At 36.7% G+C, this 22,337-nt stretch overlaps 2 protein-coding genes across 5 annotated transcripts; both read left to right on the top strand.

Annotated features, from left to right (window-relative positions):
• The first annotated feature begins 720 nt into the window (after positions 1 to 720).
• On the top strand, positions 721 to 14,848 carry zc3h12ab (zinc finger CCCH-type containing 12Ab). 3 transcript variants are annotated; one of them, XM_028461170.1, is made up of 6 exons: positions 721 to 826; positions 4,021 to 4,460; positions 9,623 to 9,762; positions 10,863 to 11,097; positions 12,098 to 12,198; positions 12,587 to 14,848. In XM_028461170.1, exons 2-6 carry the CDS (start codon positions 4,126 to 4,128, stop codon positions 13,492 to 13,494), a joined length of 1,719 nt encoding a protein of 572 aa, XP_028316971.1. In that variant the 5' UTR covers positions 721 to 826; positions 4,021 to 4,125; the 3' UTR covers positions 13,495 to 14,848. The 3 variants fall into 3 exon arrangements, with proteins under 3 accessions (XP_028316971.1, XP_028316972.1, XP_028316970.1); XM_028461171.1 differs by having other exon boundaries at positions 744 to 826; positions 4,024 to 4,460; XM_028461169.1 differs by having other exon boundaries at positions 745 to 826; positions 3,945 to 4,460.
• Positions 14,849 to 15,516: 668 nt separating this feature from the next.
• Positions 15,517 to 20,245, top strand: smim13 (small integral membrane protein 13). Of its 2 annotated transcripts, none has more exons than XM_028461414.1 (3): positions 15,517 to 15,938; positions 17,409 to 17,618; positions 19,575 to 20,245. In XM_028461414.1, the coding sequence occupies exons 1-2, from the start codon at positions 15,860 to 15,862 to the stop codon at positions 17,597 to 17,599; spliced, it is 270 nt and encodes an 89-aa protein (XP_028317215.1). In that variant the 5' UTR covers positions 15,517 to 15,859; the 3' UTR covers positions 17,600 to 17,618; positions 19,575 to 20,245. The 2 variants fall into 2 exon arrangements, with proteins under 2 accessions (XP_028317215.1, XP_028317214.1); XM_028461413.1 differs by having other exon boundaries at positions 17,409 to 17,622.
• Positions 20,246 to 22,337: the final 2,092 nt, after the last annotated feature.

The raw sequence follows: 22,337 nt of genomic DNA, 5'->3' as shown, positions 1-22,337 counted from the left end.
TTCATGTTGGACTGCTGTAATCTCTATCTACACAACCAGAAAAATACACAAAATGACTTCCTAAACAAAATGTCAATTAAAGCACATAAAATGACTACCAGACATGCATTGTAGAAAATTACTTAAAAAACCATTGTTCTTTCCCGTATTAGAGCTGAAATTGGTTATTATTGTAATTGAAAAAAAAGAGTAATTGGAAAAAAAGTCATCCATCTTAGCTTTAGATAGAGATTTCAATGAGTTTCAGGATTTTCTTGATCATTTTATAACAGTTTATATATATATATATATATATATATTGTTCCTTTCCCTCACATATACTAACTTGATATTGCCATTATTATAACACACACACACACACACACGCACACGCACACGCACACGCACACGCACACACGCACACACACACACACACACAGACGAGCGGGTTTGACAGTTACAATTATTTCCTGAAGTGTTGCAAACGCCTAAACACCAGGCCATGAAATAAATGAATAAATACTGAAATATTTATACTTCATAATTTTCAGAATGAAAATAAAATGTAAAATGGATTTAAGTAATTATTGACAATTTTTAAATGAATTAATGAACGGTGTATTTCATTGTGGCCCTCATACCATACAGGTCTCCCTACATACTCATTGGGTTTGTTTGCTCGGCGGACTTTATTTTGAAATCCTGTCCTTCCGCCGGCTCCTGTGTGTGAAAATAAGGAAACGCTGAACTTCCTCATGTGGTAAAACTGAACCAAACCCACAGACACAGATACAGACACAGACACAGACACAGACAGACGGAGTAAAGCGGGCTGTTTAACGCACAGGTAAGTCTGTGTTAAGCTAAAGGATAGAAGTTTAGTTAAGTTTTTGCCTTTCTTTTTCTAAAAAATACTCATTTTAAACGTGTACCAGTGAAGCTCAGGTACGGGTGTGTCTTTTAAAGTGTGCTTTTTATTTATTTATTTATTTATTTATTAAAGACACTAAAATTCATTTTAATTTAATTTAAAGTTTCACTTAAAGTTTTGCAAATGTCCCTATAGTAATAATAAGAGTAATAGCAATGATTAATGATATATTGTTTGACAGTAGTCTGCCACTCTTTTTGAGCACTGGTGTACAATTATTGATTTAAAATGTACATAAATAAGGTAGGACTGGGCGACATGGACCACATTATATCTGTGTTCTGTCTCAAAATGGTGATACGCATTTTAAAACTCGATTTATTTATTTATTTTTTATTTATTTTTTTCCTTTATTTGTCAATAAAATCCAACCAGAAAGATAATTCAGCATTACTGGGGAAAAGTAGTGAAATCACTTGCAGTGACTCATCACACTATTATTTTTTTTATTTTATTTTAATGTAAAAATTATCTTTAAGAATAATGTCATATGCATCATTTTCATTGAGCAAGTTTTAGGAACATAAACAGGAGTAGTCATCTAACGTTTTGATAATTTGCTAATTTTTGCTTTTAGTCGAAGCTTATTTTGCAACGGAAATGTGTATTTATTATTATATTTTCACGTATGTAATCACATGCATTGCTGCATATGCACATATCACTAAAGTTAAAGCTTAAAGTTGTGATATCTGTGTGTTTTCCTACCAATTCTAACCTTCCGTATTCAAAGTGTCTCTGGAAAAACTGATTTACACAGTATAGAGATAGATAAGAAATTAAATTTTATTAGATATTTGAGTCTTGAAATGTAGAAAGCATAAATCTCCTAATTTTCAAACGTGCTAATGAATAGTTGACTTAACTGGCGTACTGTAGTTTTGTATGACGTAAAGATTGACAGTGACTCGAGGTATATTTGCTAAATGTTTTCAGGTTTTAGTGTCAATATTAAGTTTTTCTGCAACAAGCAGTGGCTGAAATAACAGGTCATTTCTTTTATACAATTTAAAAGAAAACGCAACTCCTGGAGCTGAAAAAATACATTCTCAATGAAGACAATACAGTGTATTAAATTCTATACAGTTAAAATTATATAGAATAATGTTGGATTTTTATTGATCATGTAAATGGAAACTTAAAAAACAGTTTGAAATAAAATAAAATAAATTTACATCAAGAAACAAAACAGTATCTTGCATCTTCAAATTCTTACACATCTCAGTTGACATGAACACAGTGTTATATAAAGAAGATTTTTTTTTAGTAAATGTATTTGAAACGCTACAAAAAGTAACTTGAAGTTGATAACACATGATCATGTGATCAACACATGCTAAATGCTCATTTCTTGCCACAAATAAAACATGTATATTTAACCTGCACATTGGTGGTTAAAGGAATCTGTTCCCACACAATTAAAATCTCTATTTTCTTCCAGAATAGTGTTTTTGTTGGTTTAGCTATCTTACCAGGGATTTAAAACTGAAAGTTAGCCACAGGTGTAGGAAAGATGATGGTCTGTAGATGTTGCAGGAGGTGAAGTAGGAAGATGGTCATTGGACAACGTGATTCATTTGAAGTTTACAAATTGTTATATCTTGATTTTATGTGTCATTAATCATTAATAGCCTCTGTAAAAAAACAAAACAAAAAAACAATTTATTTCAATAGTTTTTTTTAAAAAAAACTATAGGGAGCCATTGCAAAAGAGTCAAAGGACCACATTAAGCTCCAGAGCCGCAGGTTGCAGACCCCTGCAGAACCCTCACCTAAACACGGTTCAAGCTACTGAATTCTAAACTTTCAAGACTAAACCCATTGGCAATTTTGTTTTTATTTTAAAAATTTTCAATTATTTTTTAAAGAAAAACAAGCAGAAATTGCAATATGACAGGGAATATACACTCACATGCATGTTTTGGGACAATATAATGCCTTTTCACACAATCGGTTCTCGGTAAATGTGTGTGTAAGGAGACAGAAATGTCTCCTTACACACTGGTGTGATATGATGACCATTCACCTCCAGAAATGGACTAAACTCTTGACATACTGTATTTTGGGACAATCACAGTTTCCCATTGTAAACCAGGGGGTTTAATGTGTAGCAACTTTAGCAAACGGACAGATGTCACATCTCTCACAAAGCCATTTGTGATTTCAAATTCAAAGAACTTTATTTTTCTGTCAGGAACTTTTTTTTGTGACAGAGTGTATGTGTTATAAACGAAGCATAGAACGCTGTAAAGACCACATAACATATACATACACATGACACATTTAATAAACCATAAATAGCAGATAAAAAGCTCTTAAAAAAAAAAATGATTTTATGATTGTAATTAGTCGCACATTTCAAAATAAATGGTAAGATTTTATTTTATTTTTTTAAATGTATAAACAACATGGGGACAATGTAAATTTAACAAAAAATTTGATTGTCCCACAAAGATTTTTCTTAATGGTTTTTATTTTTTGTATTTTTGTTGTTTTCTAGATTTCTGTCTATTTTTGTAGTCATCTTGTATTTTTGGAGGGATTTTGATTATTTTAGTCAGTTTTTTTGTGTATAATATTGTCATTTTGTGTGTTTACTTTGGGCCAGTTGCACGTCTGCACTAGATACTAGAAAAAAATATACCCTAACCCTATGTAATTGATGTGCCCCCCGACCCCCCAAATTATGTTTACTGTGAAGTTGGTCTTGAACTGAATTTCAAATGACATTAAAAAGTTAAAAGTTTAATTTTACTACAGCTGTAGAAACTCTGTAGCTCTTGGTCCTGAAGGTGAGATTATAGTGTGCAAAACATTGTAGAAATATAAAATTAATTAAAATAGTTAGCTGAATTAACCGTATTAAACATGTTTGGTGTGATTTCAGGAAGTTTTAAAAACATCTGATTAGAGAAAGTTGATTAAAGATAAACAAAGCAATGTAGAGGGTCATTATGCTGTGGCTGATCTGTGTAAATGTGCTGATGCCACACTTTTCTTTGCATTCCTTGGTTTTACTTCATTTGTGCTGCAGGGCGTTCACCTGTTTACAGTGTGTTGTGTTCAACGTTCCCGTGTCTATCATCTCTAATTGTGGGACTTCCACACAGCAGCAACATGAGTGATGAGCGCAGGACGTGTCGTGCAGCAGTGATATCAACCCTCTGAGCTCACACCACGTCTGCGCTCCAGGCCTCTCCTGCTCCTGAGAGAACATGCACCCCGGTGACCCCGAGTCGACCCCGGAGTCCCAGCTCCCTGAGGCCCAGCTGGACTTTTTCCATAAACTGGGCTATTCCACGGCTCAGGTCCAGGCCGTGCAGCACACGTTTGGGACCGACACGGACAAGATGCTCGGGCAGCTGGTTCTGATCGGAGCCAGTCCAGAGTTCCAGCAGGGACCCGTGACCACGCTGTCGGTGCTGAGGCCCCCAGGCGAGGAGCGAACCGGTGGCTCCGCTGTGGTGTTCCCTGTTTCAGGACAGAGCAGGGAGGAGGATGAGGACATCTTGAGACCCATCGTTATAGACGGCAGCAACGTGGCCATGAGGTGAGAAAATAAACATACTAGTCTGAAAACATCCAGAGCTTTCTCATGCTCCTCATTTCTGGAGCTGCTACTGCAGTTTGTTTTCTGTTTGAAATAGAACTCAGGGAGTGGTGTGTTTACTGCGTTAACGGCCTATTAATTCAATATGATATCGGCACAAATCATACCTACTTTTATTATTTATTTTGTAGTGTGGAATGTTAGAAAAGGCTTGATCAATATATATTAGTCAAACAGAGAACAATAGTCGGCAACAGTAGGTATGAGGAAAAACACTAACACTAAGCATACAAATATTCTACAATTAAATGAAGTACATAAAACAATTGATTCTAAAACCCTAAAAAACCTCATTTAATCAAATAAAAGCAAAACAAAATAGTGGAAAATAGCCACTAGCTTAACTTAAACAAGAATATTCAACAATTGAATAGAATAAATAAATAAAAAAGAAATTAGTAATCCTTAAAAAAGGTATGGATGCTGGCCGATACATATCAATCATATCAATATTGTATTGGGGCACTCTTAAAGAGTTAACAGCAATCATTTTAAAGTGATTTGAATGGGGATTATTCATAAATATCCAGATATCTCTAAATATCTATCTCCATCTCTTTCTCTGCATATTTATATTTCTATTGATGTATGTATCTACATGTATTTTAATCTATATATATATATATAACATTTGTTTATATTTCTCTGTAAATCTACATACTGTATCTATATTTCTATATGACAAGATATACTGTATATATATATATATATATATCTGTCACCAGTCAAAGGTTTGGTACAAGCAAAAAGTCTGATTTTTACTACACTTCATATTTTTATGTTTTAAAACGCTTAACCTGGCAACCGTGAGTCTTTAAGAAAGAGAGACTGATCTTCAGCAGAGTGGAGTTTTTCTCACCGTTTTTATGAAACAAAAATAATTAAAGAGGGTTTTATTGGTGTGAAGCTAATGTTGAATGAGAAAAAGTTTAATTGAGGCTTGTAGAAATATTTAAAAAAAATCCAGCTTTTAGTTCAAACTTTTTGAATTGAGTTCTCTACCACTGAAGTTGCTGCAGATTTGGTTAAAAAGGGATTAAACGAGGTGTGTGTGCGTGTGCGTGTGCGTGTGTGTGTGTGTGCGCGCGCACCCTTTTCCATGTTGCAAGTTCAGGCACGCCGTCAAACTGCATCCTCAATATGCAAATCAGTGTCCCAGAGCGTGCACGCTGCACACAGATAACCCTTGTGTGTAGGAACAGGCCTGGCAACATGTCACGCCTTAAACTTCAGCTAGTGTGTCTTTGCACTAAAATTATTAATGTTTATTAACCAATCAATCTATCTTTATTTATAAAAAACGTGCTTTTCCTTTCAAACAACTCTGTGGTGGGAGGAGCTTCACTTGGTGCTAGCATAAACACATTATACAGGACCTGAAGGAGTTTGTCGTTATGTATTTGTGACGTAAGAGGAACCGATAAGCGGAATCCCCCGGCAAGCAAAGAAATGATTCCCAGGAATTGGATTACTGGGAACTGGTTCTCAGAAAGAACTGTTTTTGATTCCCATCCCTAGTTGTATGTCTTAGTGGTTTTTAGTTGGTCAGGCTCTGAATCTAGATATGGAAATTATTTGACATGCTTTTGTTTAATCCAGGACTGATAAATAGGATAAGATGGTATTTTAATGGTCTCACAGTGAGTCATTATGTTGTCATAGCAGCATGTAAACATCAAACGGACTCAGAGAAAAGGCTATAAATAAAAAAGCAGTATAAATACAGGTTCACATATCTAACAAGTAGGTGCAGATGGATTAACTTCAGATTGACATCAGGGTTGAATTTGAAGTTCGTGCCACATGCCTCATTCCTTTAATCTCAGAGTAAACAGATAAAGCTAATGCTTTACAGGTGGTCTATTTTTGGTAGTGTTGTTCTGATGCCCCATGCGCAGAGTAACCAATCAGGCAAAGAGTGGACATGATGAGAATAGCACAACAAGCGTAGATCTTTTTTCTTAAACAGATCTGGGAGAGGAAAATGGCATGTAGTACAGTACAGACTTATTGTTTAAAGCCTCTTCTTGTTGTGGTTTCAACAATACATCCAGGTCTCTTAAAACAGAGCAGATCATAGGTCTGAACGTCTTCTCCGTGGCGGCCGCCATGTTTGATTTGACACTGCTTGGCGTAGGAGATATGACGTTCTTTCTGTACGGCTCTGATTGGATTGGTTTCTTTTGAACAGAGGACGTGAGCAGAAACGACAGCGTTACCATACCTGCTTTCTTACAAAAAGTAAGGGAGTGGGTGTGGCTTATCGCCAGGCTAGAGATTTGGTGCTTGGCGGAGGTTTGCATTATTTGAGGGCTCTTGTTAGAACATTTACTTAGTTCCAGTATTGGGTGGAATGACGTGCAGACGTTCTATCCCTCAGCTCATGCCGTTACATACCATGTTAATGCCTGGTGCACTAAACCAGTGTTTCTCAAATGGGGGTACGTGATGGCGCTACAGGGGGTACTTGAGAGAGAGATAGTGGAAAATTAAAATTTTAGTAAAAAATGCTAATCGTAATTATGATCAAATTATTATTAAATGGGGTTCCCAGTAGGGCTGGGCGATATGGACCAAAACTCATCTCTATATATTTTCTCAAAATGGCGATATACGATATACATTTTTATAACTTTTTCTCCTATTAGGGACAGCACGTGTGAGTGAGTTCTATAGTGTGTCTTCTTTAGGGGAAGGTCTGGGTTAGGATGCACTCAGAAATCCATCTAACTATGCATTCCATGCTGTTCTGAGAAGTAGTGAAATCAGCAACTCCTAAAACAAGTATTTTGATACAAAATAAGCTGTAGAAAATATATATATCGATATAGGCAATATTATAATCTTCTGTATCACCAAAATAGAAAACTCGATATATCTTTAATATTGATATATTGCCCAGCCCTAGATCCCAGACGTGCTACAGATGCAGTGAGCAGAGGAATCTGTTGTTTTTAATTATCATTTTAAGCATGTCCCTGTCCCTCCCTTTGCTGGGTGTCATGTACAGAACAAACTGTGCTTTAAAAAGGAAACTTTGTTCTTTTCATCTGCAGAACAGTGAGAACCTGCATTTAGCAAAGGTGAAACCAGTACTTTACTGTAATTCAGTTGCTTTTATGGGTAATTTTACTTGTACTTAACTACGTTTTAAAAGAAGTAATTTGTTACATTTCTACACCCAACTGTTACTGAATAATTTATTATCGTTTGTGATTATTTTTTTGTTTCCATTTAATTGCACATTGAATATTATCCATATGTTCTTAGTCGTGCCATTTCTGATCAAGGCCGCTTTCTATGGTTTAGGTTGTGGTTTCTACCTATTTATGTTGTTGTTACCCCATGGCACATTGGCACAGTTTTACAGTTCATAAATGTAGCTATACTTGGAGCCTGAGAATTGTTATTTTTATTTTTAATTGAATTAATTGGTGTTATTTTATTTTAGAAAGAATTGTACATTTTAACACTTTTTTTTTATTTTATACAGATGCCTTTGTGGAAAATAAATTAAGTTCCATTAGTGCAAGTTAAGTTTATACATGAGATGTTTACTGTATGTAAGGGAGCCGTGGCAAGATTTATTACCAGGGCTGAAAGTAACTAGCAACTTTTACTTTGAGTACTATTTAGTTGAGCTACTTTTACTGGTACTTGAGTATTTTAAGTATGACTTACTGGTACTTGAGTACAATTTCAATCAAGTAACGCTTCTGGCAATCAGCTCGGGGTTTGAGACTGCGACCAAAATGGTCGCATATGCGAGTATATTTTCAGTGTGTGCAAGTGAAAATTTTATCTGGTCGCATTCATGCGAGTGCGTATGGATGACCTTATTTTGGAAGGAGCGGCTGAGCGCTCCGTCACGTCCCTGTGTATTCAGTGGTTAACTGATGCTGAGATTTCCCATGGCCGAGAAGGCATCATGGTTACATGCAGCTTTCGCTGCCAATGTCCGTCTTTGTTCACATGTTTTTGGAGTGTAGATTGGTGAATGTGCCGAGTATAAACACCAGTGCGCTCCTTTGGAATGCGCACGGTCCGCTATGAACGGAGCCAGGCATAACGAGTCCTTCACTGAGTGCGCGTTCTAGGGATGTAATGATTAATCGTAAGGCAGTTAAAAATCGATTCATAGGTATCACGGTTTACATCGATGCTGTGAAAATTGAATCGCACAGCAGAGGGCGCTATCCAGAAGTGTTGGTGGCGGGCGGAATCTGCTACTACTTTCTTTCTGGCCGCCTTCTACTCTTAAACATAAATGATTCCTTACCCCTTTAGCACTGAAAGAATATCTGTAATATTATGTAAATATCTGTAAAAGTCACGTTTTTCTATTAGCTCTGTCTGCTAGCATAGCATCTCTTTTTCACTGCAAGATATCTGCACGCCAACCGACCACTGGGTTACCAGCGCCCTCTGCTGGTCCAAACAAATATCTGCCATAAATACAGTGCAATGGTTTTTTTTTAAGTCCAATTGCAAAGGCACAAAATACATTTTCAGTTGCACTTTTAAAAAGAAAAAGGAACTATCATGCAGTTTTTTATTGTTTACTATAGAACCAGAATTTAAATTAACAGGCTTCCTCATTTGAATTATTCCTTTATTTATTTCATTCAAGATTTATTTTTTGGTTAAATTGCAGTGTTTTGAATAGTTTATCAAGGGATTCTTTTGATAATTAAAAACAAAAGAAAAATAGTACAGTATTTTCCCCCAAAAAAGAAAGGAATATTTTTCAGTCATTTATGTACAGTCCCATTTTGTAAAACAAATCGTGAGAGAATCGTTTCGTGAACCCAGTATCGTGAATCGAATCGTTTCGGGAGTTGAGTGAAAGTAATGAGCTCGTTCCTAAAATGTAAGGAGTAGAAAGTACAGATATTTGCTTAGAAAAAGTAAGAAGTAAAAGTAAAAAAAAAAAAATACTCCATTAAAGTACAGATACCAGTACAGTAACAAAGTATTTGTATTTTGTTGCTTGGTACCTCTGACTATAGACAAGATGTCTGCTTTGAGCTCTTAATCGCTTGTTTGTCAGCGCTCTCTTATTGACCTTTTTTTTTTTTAATAAACTTCCTCTGCTCTGTCAGCCACGGGAACAAAGAAGTTTTCTCCTGCCTGGGAATCCAGTTAGCCGTTAACTTCTTCCTGGATCGAGGACACAGTGACATCACCGTGTTCGTTCCCTCGTGGAGGAAAGAGCAGCCGAGGCCGGACGTGCCCATCACAGGTACAACCCTGTGTTTCCCACACATGAATTAGATATTGGCGCTGTTCGTCCTCGCTCTGTGTATGTAGCATGTCATTACAACTGCTTGGTGGCATTATGCATCTCCTTTATTTTGTGTATTTGTGCTGTTATTTTATGAATTATTTAGTGTATTTTTTTGTTTCTAGGATTCACCATTTAGTGTACCGGTGTTTATTTGATCATTTTGTCCATTTTTCTGTCCCTTTGCTGTTTGTGTATTTTAGGAATTCTTTAGTGTATTTTTTATTATCATTTTGTGTATTTTTTCTGTTATGCTTTGTGTTTTCTCTCATTTTGTGTAATTCAGGAGTAATTTTGTATATTTATCTGTATTTTTGTGTTTTTAGGAGTCATTTAGTGTATTTTTGTTGTCATTTTGCATATTTTTGCTGTTATGCTTTGTGTCTTCTGTCCTTTTGAGTAATTTAGGAGTCATTTTGTGGATTTCTTTGTCGTTTTGTATATCTTTACTTGTTTTTCGTGTGTGTTTTCTGTCGTTTTGTGTATTTTGTATTCATTCTGTGCATATTTATAGACGTGAGTTTTAGAAAACCGCTTCATTGATTGTTGGTTGTTTAGTGCAGTTTCCCCAAACTGATTTGTGTAACTCAGGAGGAGAAAAATGCTAATTTAGTTGTTGTTTTCCTGCTTTGAGCAATGTTTGTCGCCACTCAGCCACAGATAGAAGATGAGAAAAGATGTTTTCTACAGGTTGTTACCAGTGATGAGGTTCATTGTGTTGGCCCCATCATGTTGGCAGCCTGGCGTTGACTGATTCTCGTAAACAGAGGTTTTTGTTTCATTGAAGCGGTTGAACCTGCTGTTGGTAACATTTAACATCAGGGTTTTCACCAGGAAATTTTCACAGCATAGAGGGCGTGGTGTGCGAGCGAGCGCCACTAGTGCGGAAAGTGAAGGAAAGCTAAATCTGTTTTTTAATCTGTTACTATCTTACTTTGAGGGGTGTGCCGTCTGAGGGACCTCACGATTCGATTTCGATTCAGGATGCCACGATTCTAATAATTAACGATTATTACGATATTAACAATTATCACAATGTCACGACTCTCCTAACACAGATCAGCACATCCTGCGAGACCTGGAGAGAAGGAAGCTCCTGGTGTTCACGCCGTCTCGCCGCGTGGCGGGTAAACGTGTGGTCTGCAACGACGACTGCTTCATAGTCAAACACGCGTTCCAGTCCGACGGCATCATGGTGTCCAACGACATGTACCGAGACCTCCAGGGAGAGAAACCGGAGTGGAAACGCTTCATCGAGGAACGGCTGCTCATGTACTCATTTGTCAACAACAAGTGAGTCAACGGTTAATAACGAAGTTGGTTATAAATTAATCTGCTTTCATCTGTTTTCATCTGTCTCAGATTACTGCGCATTTCACCTCTTCAGCGTTTGACCGAAACATTTGACACAGGGGTGCTTCTACGTTTGTGGTTTATAACTTTTGTCAAAGATCTTTTTAAGCAATTTTTTTTTTCTTCCAAAAATGGTCTTTAATAATAGGGAAATCCATCTTTTCAACTTTTTTCCCTTAAACTTTGAACTTCGGCTGTTCAGCCAAATCCCATTCTTAAAGCAGTAGCAGCTGCATCGTCACTTGCATTTTCTTCAGGAAATGCAAATATTCTAGGTATAATTGCTTGTGTTGTAATTGAGTTCCAATGATTTACTTCAATTGTAATTTGCTTTGAAATTCTATAAAAAACTGTCATTGACAATTTAATTACGGTAAACACAAACCTCGGGAACCATGTTACAGTTCTATGGCTTACACATATGTAGTTAGCAATTGTTAAAATATGTTTTATATCAAGTTATTGTTGCACAGTTTCCACTTCTCTGGAATGTCCTATATGAAGTGCTGTTTTTTAATTTTAATACACAAAAAAAAAAATTGTTTTTGTAAACTTTGGAGAACAAATTTGCTTACTTAAGTTTAAGTTTGTGCTTTGTGAACAATGCAACCATAATATTCTTTATTCATATTACACATTATGTTACCACTTAGTGATGAAAATTATTAATACAATTTTGTTGTTTAAGCTCATTTATTGTTTTTATTGATTCAGCCAAATACCAAAATCAATTTCAATTGGAAAATTGTTGCTTCTCATGTCAAATATTGTTTTGCCATTAATTTTGGTTAATCAAGATTAATTGATTACAAAGTCTCTAATTAATTACATTTTTTTTTTTTTTTAAATTGAGTCCCACCACTATAGTTAACACAGCTTTCCATACGAGTCAGTTCTGAAAGATCTTCTTCCAGATGAAGGTTTTGGTTTTTTCTCTCAGGTTTATGCCTCCTGATGATCCTCTGGGCCGACATGGGCCAACATTGGACAACTTCTTACGGAGGTTTGCAAAGATCCAGAAGAAGCAGCTCTGTCCCTACGGTAAGGAATCCACTTTATATGAGAACCGCTTTGTTTTGACGAAATGTCACACACGAGGAAAAGAGAAGAGAGACTAAAGTCCAAGATGGGTTGAAAGAGACCAAATACTGGTGGATTTAATTACAAACTAACAGCAGAGAGGGATTAGAAAACGAAGGAGGAAATGTTTCTCATTGTTTCACTGATTGAGAGATTTATTATTTATCTACTGTATTGTATTTTACCGTTACATTTTAGATTCAAGAAAATGTTGAGTTTTGAGTATGCCGAGGTCGGCCCAAGTGTCCTCTTTTGTGGAAATATGGTCACCCTAACTCAAGGTGGCGTTGGAGCATGCAGTATTTATTAAAGCTGATCCTTGCTATAAATGTGTCTGCTTTCTTTCCAGGGAAGAAGTGTACCTATGGGGTCAAATGTAAGTTCCTCCACCCGGAGCGACCCAAACACTCCAACCGCTTGTTGGCCGACGAACTTCGTGAAAACACCAAACAGACACCGACCCCGCCTTCCTTCCCCAGTGCTTTATGTGGACAGAGCCTCCTGCTGGTGGAGGACATGGCCAGGAAACTGACTCTGGGACCCGAGAGCGGCAGTTTGAAGAAAGACAACAGGAAAACCGAGTCGACTAAGATGAGCCATCGCTCCAGCAGAAAGACGTCATCGAGGAAGGATAGGCCTCCCCCACAGCCGACGTCTGAGCACGAGGAGCTGCTGGACTCTGGTCTGGGTTCTATAGACAGTCTGCCAATGGATGCTCAGCGGAGTTTGTTTGATCATCAGTTCGGACCACCGCCATCTCTCAGTCACCATCACAGCGTACGACAGCCGTTCTGCCTTCCCCCCATGGGGCCGTGTTGTGCCCACAGCGCTCCCCCCGCCTTGGGCCCCACACCGCCATTCCAACCAACCTGCGTCAGGCACTACGGCCCCGCTCAGTACCCCGGCTTCTGCAGCTTCCAGCTTGGAATACCTGGTTACACCCAGCCTTCTAATTTCCAGCCTGGCCATGTTCACCCCCAGCATCGACCACAATTCTGGTCGGACCCCTTTGGCGCCCAACCTCCTCCGATGCCCCATAGACCAAGAGAGCACTCACACTCACACCCACACCGGGACAGGGTCGACCAGCACCCTACCAACAGAGCGGAACGGGAAGCCACTCGCAAGAAGCTCCTGGCCATCTTCAGCGCCCCGCTGGTGGACAAAGCCATGGAGATGTTCCCTCAGGTGCTGGACCCCCAGGTGCTGGTGGCAGAGATCCTCCAGCTCCAGAGTCAAGGCCGGGCCCCGAGATGAGCCTCAGCCCCCTCAACGCTGCTCTTTCACTAGACGGAGAACAACCAACACGAGTTTGTGTGCTTGTAAATCGTGGTATCCACTTTTATAAGCTCCGAAGCTTCTTCCTGTAAACTGCTGAGAGGGAGTGACTTGTTGGCACAAATTGTGTCTTTATTTTAAACAAAGTCGTTATGGACTTTAATGGTGTATGACCTTAATTCTATTAGGTCGACCCGTCCAATCACAATGGAGCTAAACAGCCAATAAGTCAAGTAATGACGAACCTAAATAAACCCAACCAAAGTAAAGCAAAAAACAAAACATATTAAAACTGTTTTCAGCCAAAATGTTACTGTTTTTTTTGTTAATTGGTTTAATTATTTTTGTTTTAAATCAGGCTGTTTTCTTATTGGATTTTTCCAATCATGTGGATTTCTTTGAATAAAATATTTTTTGTGAATAAATCAACATACCTTCAAACCTAAGTTTTGGGAAAAACTTCCTTTTTCTGTAAATGAAATGAGTTATCACTAGTCATAATTTAGGGATCCATTAAATAATTAAAAACGTACGTCAGTAAGTACACAACTGTAAGTCGACACTGAGGAGAATTAAGATACTATTAGATTGAAAAACTGTAAAAGTAAGCATTGTGCAATTCCTGATGAATAATAACAATAATCAAATGAAAGTTATATCCTTTAGGAACATTGTGGAATTGTATTGTTTGTTTACTTAAAACTCTGATTCATAACTGTTCATTATTGTTTTTATTTATTTAAGGTCACTTCTCCTAAAGAAGTTCATAAAAACACAATGTAGATCATTTCTAATCCCCCTGGGACGATAGATGGCAGTAAACTTGTAATTATACGCTGATTTATAATAATTATATTTAATAATTTTTTTTATTCCAGAGTTAACTAAATCAAACTGATATGTCATTAGCAATGATTGATAAATATACTCCATGCTTATGTTGGTAGAATGCTGGTTTAACTGCAGAAATGAACACATTAACTGATTTTATTCACCTTTATTCACTCACTTTGTTTCATTAAATGTATTATTTTTCTTGGTACTATTTTTAGGCTCAGATGAGTCCTGCCTGTATCTTTATTAGTAATGTGTGGATTAATACCACAATATGAATGCTTATGGACTGTTTTAATACTGATCGTGGGTTTTGGACTCCTGTATTGATCATTTTAGACAAATGTTTTTAATCACAAATTAAAGTGTTGTCTGATATAACAGCATCAAGGACTCAATATGCTGCTTACTGCCACATACTGACATGAAGGAGCGTTGAATTACTCTGCCTGTGAATGTTAAAGGGACAGCATTATTTGGCCAAAATAAAAAAAAAAGAGAAAAATGCATTAAAAATGAATTACTTAAATAGTAAGTCTCCTTTGTAAAATGTCACTAATTATTGTCTCCTCTTGTCAGAACTGTAATAAAATTGCCTCTACAGCATGAAATAACCCTGTTTCAATAAATTTGTGGTGAATTTGTAAGAAAGAAAAAAAAAAAAGACTAGGAAGTACGTACGAACATTTCCCAATTATTTTTAAATACATTTTTAAATATTTCTGAGTACCCCCTGCAATATATTCCTGTACCCCTGTTTGGGAACCACTTACCCTAAATCTTTAACGCTTGTAATATTAACACACACATATATACAGTATATATATATATATGGCTTATTTTGTCTATAAAATGGCCAGTAAATGTCCTATGAGGAAGTACTTTTACCCTGTTTTTCATAACACTTTACACATCCAATAACTAACAGTTACTTTTTTTTCTTTTCTTTTTTACCATTTATTACATGTTCTATTAGTGTAAAAATTTTAAAATGAAGAAAAACGAAATAGATTTTTTGAGATTTTGTAGGAAGGAAACCATAAAAGCTTACATGAATAACAGATTTTTTAAACAAATATATAACATTTAGAATGTATGAAACTATTTACAAAAAGAAAACATTCTAGAAACAAACTACGTTACCCAGAATGCCCCTGGTCTATTGCGCAGCCTCAGTGTGATAGCTCGTCTGTTGTTCTAATCCGGTGTAGGATCCGCTCCGTGCCGTCTCTAATCGTCCTGACCACATGTGTCAGTGATGTTTCTCAGTCTGGAAGAACTTCACCGGGTGCTGTGACCTCCAGAATCCCGTTACCGAGTCGGTTCTGTCGTTTTGGAAACCGTCAAAGGCCCTGTTTTGTCGCTCAGCTAAGGTTAGCCACATGCTAACGGTGCAGCCCGGTGTTTTGAGTGCGATGACCGTGTGCTAGCTCACTGTTAGCGGTGCTGGAGTGAAGACCCACCGCTGACCACCTCCTCCCCTGCCTTGTGAGATCTGAGTCCGGCTGACATGTGGCAGAGTGACGCTCTCACGGTGCTGTTGGTCATTCTGGCCACGCTGCTCTGCTCGCTGCTCTTTGTGCTGTTCGGTGAGTTGAAAGTCAACAAAACACTATCTAACCAGTGCAGTAAACACACGTAAAGCTGGATTATTTAGTGTTTATTTGGTTAATAAACAAAGTGTTGACCTGTGGGCAGATCAGATCAATCAAAGCTGTATTAGCTTTATTTATATCCTGCAAACAGTGGGAATACGTATGTGCGCAAATTCTAATAAACAGAATTCAAATGCACAAATTTGATAAATACATTACAATGTAAAACCTCCAAATATCAATAACTATAAAAAAAACAAAACAACTATTGCTCATAAAGTAAGTAATGCAATATTACCTATAAACCACAAACAATGCAACACAAATGTGATTGTCTGATCTGAGGGCTACATTATCAAAATTCTTGTCAGAATTTCGAATAATGACTAATCTGATCAATAACAAAGGGCTTTGTGTATTTTTGGAGTTATTTTGTGTGTTTGTAATTTTCTATATTTTTTTTCCTTCTCATTTCGTATGTTTATTATTGTGCTTTTCTAATATTGTTGTCCTATATTGTTGGCTTTTTGTGTATTTATGTTGTAATCTTCTATAAATATGTCATATTTTGTATGTCATTTTGTGGTTTTAGAGACATTTTGTGTTTGAGTCGTTTTTGGTGTGGTTTTTTTTAGCAGTTTATTTTTTATTTTTAAAGTCACGTGTATGTTTTTATCCATTTTGTGTGTTTTTTTTTTTTGTTTTGTTTATTTCTTTGTTTTTATTGTAATTTTTGTGTGTTTTTGGAGTTACTTTGTGTGTTATTTGTAGGCCTGCGACGATAAAGTTTCATCGTTTGTGCTGATAAACAACTTTATTGTCAACATTTTTTGAGACAAAATTAACTACTAATGTAATTATAATATGTTAATATTGATTTCATACAATGGTTCTTGATTTGTATTTGATATTTTCTGACAAATAGCTGATGGCCACACAGAAAACATAAAACAAGGTTTAAAAGAATAAAAACAAAGATAAAAACAAAACAAAAACATAGGTAATCAGATTTAATAGTGTATCATATTTTCCAAGAGTTGTATGATTTACCTGGAACAATCCACAGATAAGTGACTTGTTTTTACTCTTTATTCATTCATTTATTTTTATTATTATTAAGCCTGTTAATGACGAACCACACAGAACAGCTCATACTTAAAATTAAAATCATATTGGTGGTGAAATTATTTTACAAACTGGGTAATTTCTTAGTTTTATTGGTCTTTCCTTTCTAACAACATCCCATTAAGTGTATATATGTATGTATTTGATGTTTAAACACAGTAATAACTGCTGTTTATCTCGTGTTCTCTTCACATGTGGCATAAAGCCAAACCTCAAAGTTTAACCTCCGCCTAAAGCAGACATGCTTCATGTCTTGCACCACGTTTCCTTGAATGTCTTGTTAGTTTTGCATATATGATTTTGTTTTTTTTTTCACCGTGTCCCCTCCTCTCTCCTCAGGCTGGTATGTGGTCTGGCAGCTCTTTCTGTCCAAGTTCAAGTTCCTGCGTGAGCTTCTTGGGGACGCCAGTTCTCCTTCTCAGGCTGAGCCTCAGCCGTCTGAATCACGTGTTGAACGCACAGCAGGGGGGGTCTCCACACGAACCCGCCCCAGAACATCACGCCAAAGCGTCGCCGCACCAGAGTCGTAGATCACGTGTTTTGTGCTGAGTCAGTATGAATCGCAGGAAGCTGTAAATCACGTGTCAAACTCATGGCCCGGGGGCCAAATCCGGCCCATTGGAGCATACAAATTGGCCCGTAAAAATGACAGAGAAAACATGAATCAATGTGTCGATGAAACTCAACAATATTTGCAGGTGCTCACAGTTTCCCCCACTGCTTGTATCACATGATTGCGGTCATTTTTATAGTTAAAATGTTAAATTTATTTATTTATTTTTTTAAATCCTTCAATTTTCCACAAATTATGACCTATTTCCCTTAAAGGTAACTAAACCCCTGCATTCTCCTCACCTGGCACTAAGAGGGGAAAAAATGCTTTCATTATGGGTGTGGCAGTTAAGTGCAGTTAAGACACACCCAGTCTATACTATCAAATCTCCAATTAACAATCTATGCTATGCTAATTAGCTACTCATTACTCATTATACCTCTCTATTCACTCTTCTCTCTATCTAACCTACTCACCACAGATTGTGGAGCCCGCAGGTGCTAGTTTTTATAAAAGGGGTGGGGCTAACAGTGCTTGTTTGTGAGGCAAGATGGTCCCAAAATGTCACATGATCTTGTTCTCAGCCAATAGCAAAAATCAATTGTATTAGCCTGGTTTCAACCCATAGAGCAGCAGACATAGGCAACTGGTGGGCCGGGGGCCACATGCGGACCCCAAAGTAAACGTACTAAGTGACAGGAAAATACACAAAACAAGAGCAAGAATACATTAAAAAATACAAAGAATTACAACATTGCAGGAAAATACAGTAAAAGGCAAGAGAAAAACAGAAAAATCAACAAAACGACAACAGAAATACACAAAATTACTCATAAAATATATAGTTACAGAAAATGACAACAAAAGTACACCAAAAATGACTGCAAACCCACAGTATTCACAAACAATTAAAACAACAGAAATACATAAAAAATTACTCTAAAAGTAACAAAATAGCAGCACAAATACACAATATGACTCCAAAAAAATATATATATTTTGCAGGAAAAATACACAAAAGGACAACAAAAATGCCACCCAACGAGTAGTTACTCTTTAATTAAATAGAACTTGGTCGCACAATCTAGGAAATTTAAAGTGAAGATCCTGTTGGCAGGGTTGGGGTCAATTAGAAATGTAATTGATGATTAATTACAATCATAACGTAGATATAATTGTAAAAATCTGTTGCTGTCGTAATCGTAACTAAATTGTAATTGAGTTTAAATAATTTACTTTGTAATTGCCATGAAAGTTCTATAAGAATTGTCAATTATAACTTAATGCAAACCATGTTACAGTTCTATGTACAGTTCCACACTTTAACATTTAAAATAAATATAAATCTAGGGGTATACAGACACAAACAAGGCTCAGACACTCACACCATAAATATTAAAATTATATATTTTCATTGATTAGGAAGCCTAACAAGGTAATCAATAGATAGGAAATAAATTAGATAAATATTTGTTTCTAGTGTATTTTACAGCTGATTTAGAAGCCGTTATCATAAGAGATGCTAACACCAGAGGAAGTTTAACTTTTATTAGGTAATTTATTTCAGGCTCAGAAATTGTGATCAAATGTAATTGAAATTCAGTAATTGCGAATGTAATTATAATAATAAAAAAAATTTAAATTGTAGTTGGAAAAAATACGGGTCACTGTAATCATAATTGAACATAGTTAATTGAAAAGGTAATTGTAACTAACTGATATCTGTCATGTATTGCTTGGATATTGTCCATTTTTTTTACACATTTTGTGTTTTATGTATATGTTTTATGCATGTGTTTTTTTTTGTTTTTTTTTTTGCATAACTTGAGATCAAACTGCTCCGTTTTTGGCCCCTGAACTAAAATGAGTTTGACACCCCTGCTGTGAATGTTCCGGCCTTGAAGGGAAAAGCCATTAATGCAAAATATTGTCTGTTTTCTGCAATTCTTTAGGTGACCTGCGAGTAACGACGTCCTGCCCCCAACAGACCACCCACTTCTCATCTCTGACACGTTTTATTTCTGTAGTTTGTTCAAATCTTTTTAGAAGACTTAAAAAGCTGCTGTAAATACCAATGAATGGATCTCACGTCCATTATTTCAACTCTAACCGATGCGTTTATAACTGACAAGTGCAATGATTCACTATCTACGCTGTCTGTTCTTTAACTTCCTGTGTTAAAGACAAAGAATGAAAGGTGTTAAAAAAAAAAAGCTTGTTTTTTTAGATTTCTACTTGAAGAAGAAAGCAAAGGTTTCACAGCGTAGAAAAACTGACGTCCTGTCCCGGTTCCTGTGCCTCTGTTCGTATTAGTGCCTGATTAAAAATGGCATCCACTGTTTGTTACGCAGCCTCCTTTTGTAGCTTCTAATTCACCGCGAGGCGATTCTGAGCTCCACCTTTATGTAACGTTTACGTTCTTCTGAAAAAAAACAAAAAAAAAAAACTTATGTAACACTTGCACATTGATCTAATTCTCCTTGAGTGGAGCTAATGTAGCATTGAGTTAAAAACATGCCAAAAATGTATTGTTGAGATTTCACACTGTGCAGTGCACGGGACAGTCGTGTTTGGATTTTCAACACACACTAAACTTTTAATAATAAAGTTACAGTTACAGAAACATCTGCATCACGTCTCCATTACTGTAGCAACTGCTGGCCCTAAAATAAATACACAATGACAAATACGTCTGATTTTACCTAGGCATATCTTTACATATTAATGGAATTGTCAAGGTTTTAGTTGGACACGTTAATATTAATGTATCTCTGCTGATATTTGCTCTATCGGAGAAATTCCACCAATTACTGAAAACCTCTTTTTTTTAAAAAAAAAAAAGAGAAAGAGGAGCAAAGTCCAAGAGAAAGTAAAAGAGACGGTGGATTTAATTGAAAAGGCTATTTATTGAAGTGTATATTCAGTGATCATTTACTGTTCTGTAAGCCTTGACTTTTGTTTTTTTGTTATAGTTTTAATGTCTAGGAGGAAATGTTTCTCAATATTTCAATGATCGAGAGATTTTAAGAAGGTTTATATGATATATTTCAAAGAAAGATTGTTACAATGCATAATAAATTGATTACTTGAGTATGTCGAGGTGGGCCAAGTGTCCTCTTTTTTTGGAATTCAAAATATGGTCATTGGTCACCCTAAAGCAGTGGTTCTCAACTGGTTTCACCCTGGGACCCACATTTTGCCACAGTCATTAATATGCAACCCACTTTTTTTTTTTTTTTTAGGATTCAACCAACCAAATTTAGTTTTACAAAAATCTATATATTTTCCTGTGCAACATGCATTTCCCAGCATGCCTGTCAAAAGAAAAGTTTATTTAAAAAAGAAACAAGTCCAACATGAGAGACGTTGTTTATTTTTGACCAGCTGTCCGTGACCCACCCGGTAAACATCCATGGCCCACTTTTGGGTCCCCACCCACCAGTTGAGAATCACTGCCCTAAACAAAATAAATAAAACATTTCAAGACAACAAAGATTACACCAAAAACAAAAAAAATAACACAAAAAACATATCTAAAACTCATTCAGTGCCATTGACGTAATATTGTGTCATTTCAAATCCCCAAAAGCTCAGTACCATTGACGTAATATTACGTTTTTTCACGGAGATTACTAAAGGACCCAATAGTATCCAGTTGAAGCCACTGACGGGACAACAAGCCTCTGGCTGGGTGGAAGTGCCTCTGACAATGCCATTAGTATCCAGCTGCAGCCCCTGAGAGGAGGTCCCTCATCAATATCTAAACTGTAATGTGATGTAGTGACCAACTGTGCCCTGAAGGTGGCAGCGGTTGAGAGATTAGCCACTGATGCTACCATTAGCTAAGGAGGAAGAAGCAGGGAGGAAGGAGATTATGGCGCTTCAGAGTGATATTGTAAAGTATCCAGCAGCTCACAGCACCACATACTTACACAGAACATGTGTGGACCTGAGTGGATTATTGATAATGCTGCCATCGTGAGATAAACCATCAACTAACCGGGCCAAGCTGTCGGGAGGAAAAGGAAGCTGCGTCTGTGTGATTGACCACTGTGAGCCAGATAGCAAAATAATAGGTGACAAGTGTTGGGAACGTTACTTTAAAAAAGTAATTAGTTATAGTTACTCACTACTTGTTCAAAAAAGTAACTGCGTTAGTAACTAAATTACTCTATGATAAAAGTAACTAATTACCAAGGAAAGTAACTATTTGCGTTACTATTAAAAAAAAAAAAAAAAAAGTTGCTCTATGTCAAATAATTCAGATTTTTTAGATGCGTGTGTCGTGAGGTGCTTCATTAACTTTGAGTTGCTTACAACAGATGTCGACAAAGTCTTCTCTCCTGGATATAATGAACGCTTCACATACACGTTCTTGCCTTTGACCACAATTAATTTAAAGTTGTGTTTGTATCGTCACCTTAAAAATGTCAACTTTTCATCAGATTGCTCCACGATCACCATCTCTGCTTCTTCATCCAATCTGTAGTGTGCGTGTGCGTGCTGGCATGTCGCCTTAGCCAATCATAATCGCTCACCTTGTTTTTAACCCGCCTCCTCTTGCTGGCACATGTGTAAAAACACTGGCTCTGATTGGCTACCATGAAACGTGACGCCGCCTAAGCCAATCATAATCGCTCACCTTGTTTTTAACTCATCACCTCACAACAGTTGAGTCAGAAGCCGGGGATGCTTTCGGATAACATTTAATTTAA

This window comes from Gouania willdenowi, chromosome 11, assembly GCF_900634775.1.
Source record: "Gouania willdenowi chromosome 11, fGouWil2.1, whole genome shotgun sequence".
NCBI classification, from domain to species: Eukaryota; Metazoa; Chordata; class Actinopteri; order Blenniiformes; family Gobiesocidae; genus Gouania; species Gouania willdenowi.
This window is presented reverse-complemented; position numbering and strand designations above follow the sequence as displayed.

Bases quoted from the DNA above. Each gene is read 5' to 3' on its own strand.
- zc3h12ab (XM_028461170.1), top strand. From the start codon at position 4,126: ATGCACCCCGGTGACCCCGAGTCGACCCCGGAGTCCCAGCTCCCTGAG. The intron at 9,763-10,862 runs GTACAACCCTGT...CTCCTAACACAG, and splicing joins GCCGGACGTGCCCATCACAG to ATCAGCACATCCTGCGAGAC. The intron at 12,199-12,586 runs GTAAGGAATCCA...CTTTCTTTCCAG, and splicing joins GAAGCAGCTCTGTCCCTACG to GGAAGAAGTGTACCTATGGG.
- smim13 (XM_028461414.1), top strand. From the start codon at position 15,860: ATGTGGCAGAGTGACGCTCTCACGGTGCTGTTGGTCATTCTGGCCACG. The intron at 15,939-17,408 runs GTGAGTTGAAAG...CTCTCTCCTCAG, and splicing joins GCTGCTCTTTGTGCTGTTCG to GCTGGTATGTGGTCTGGCAG.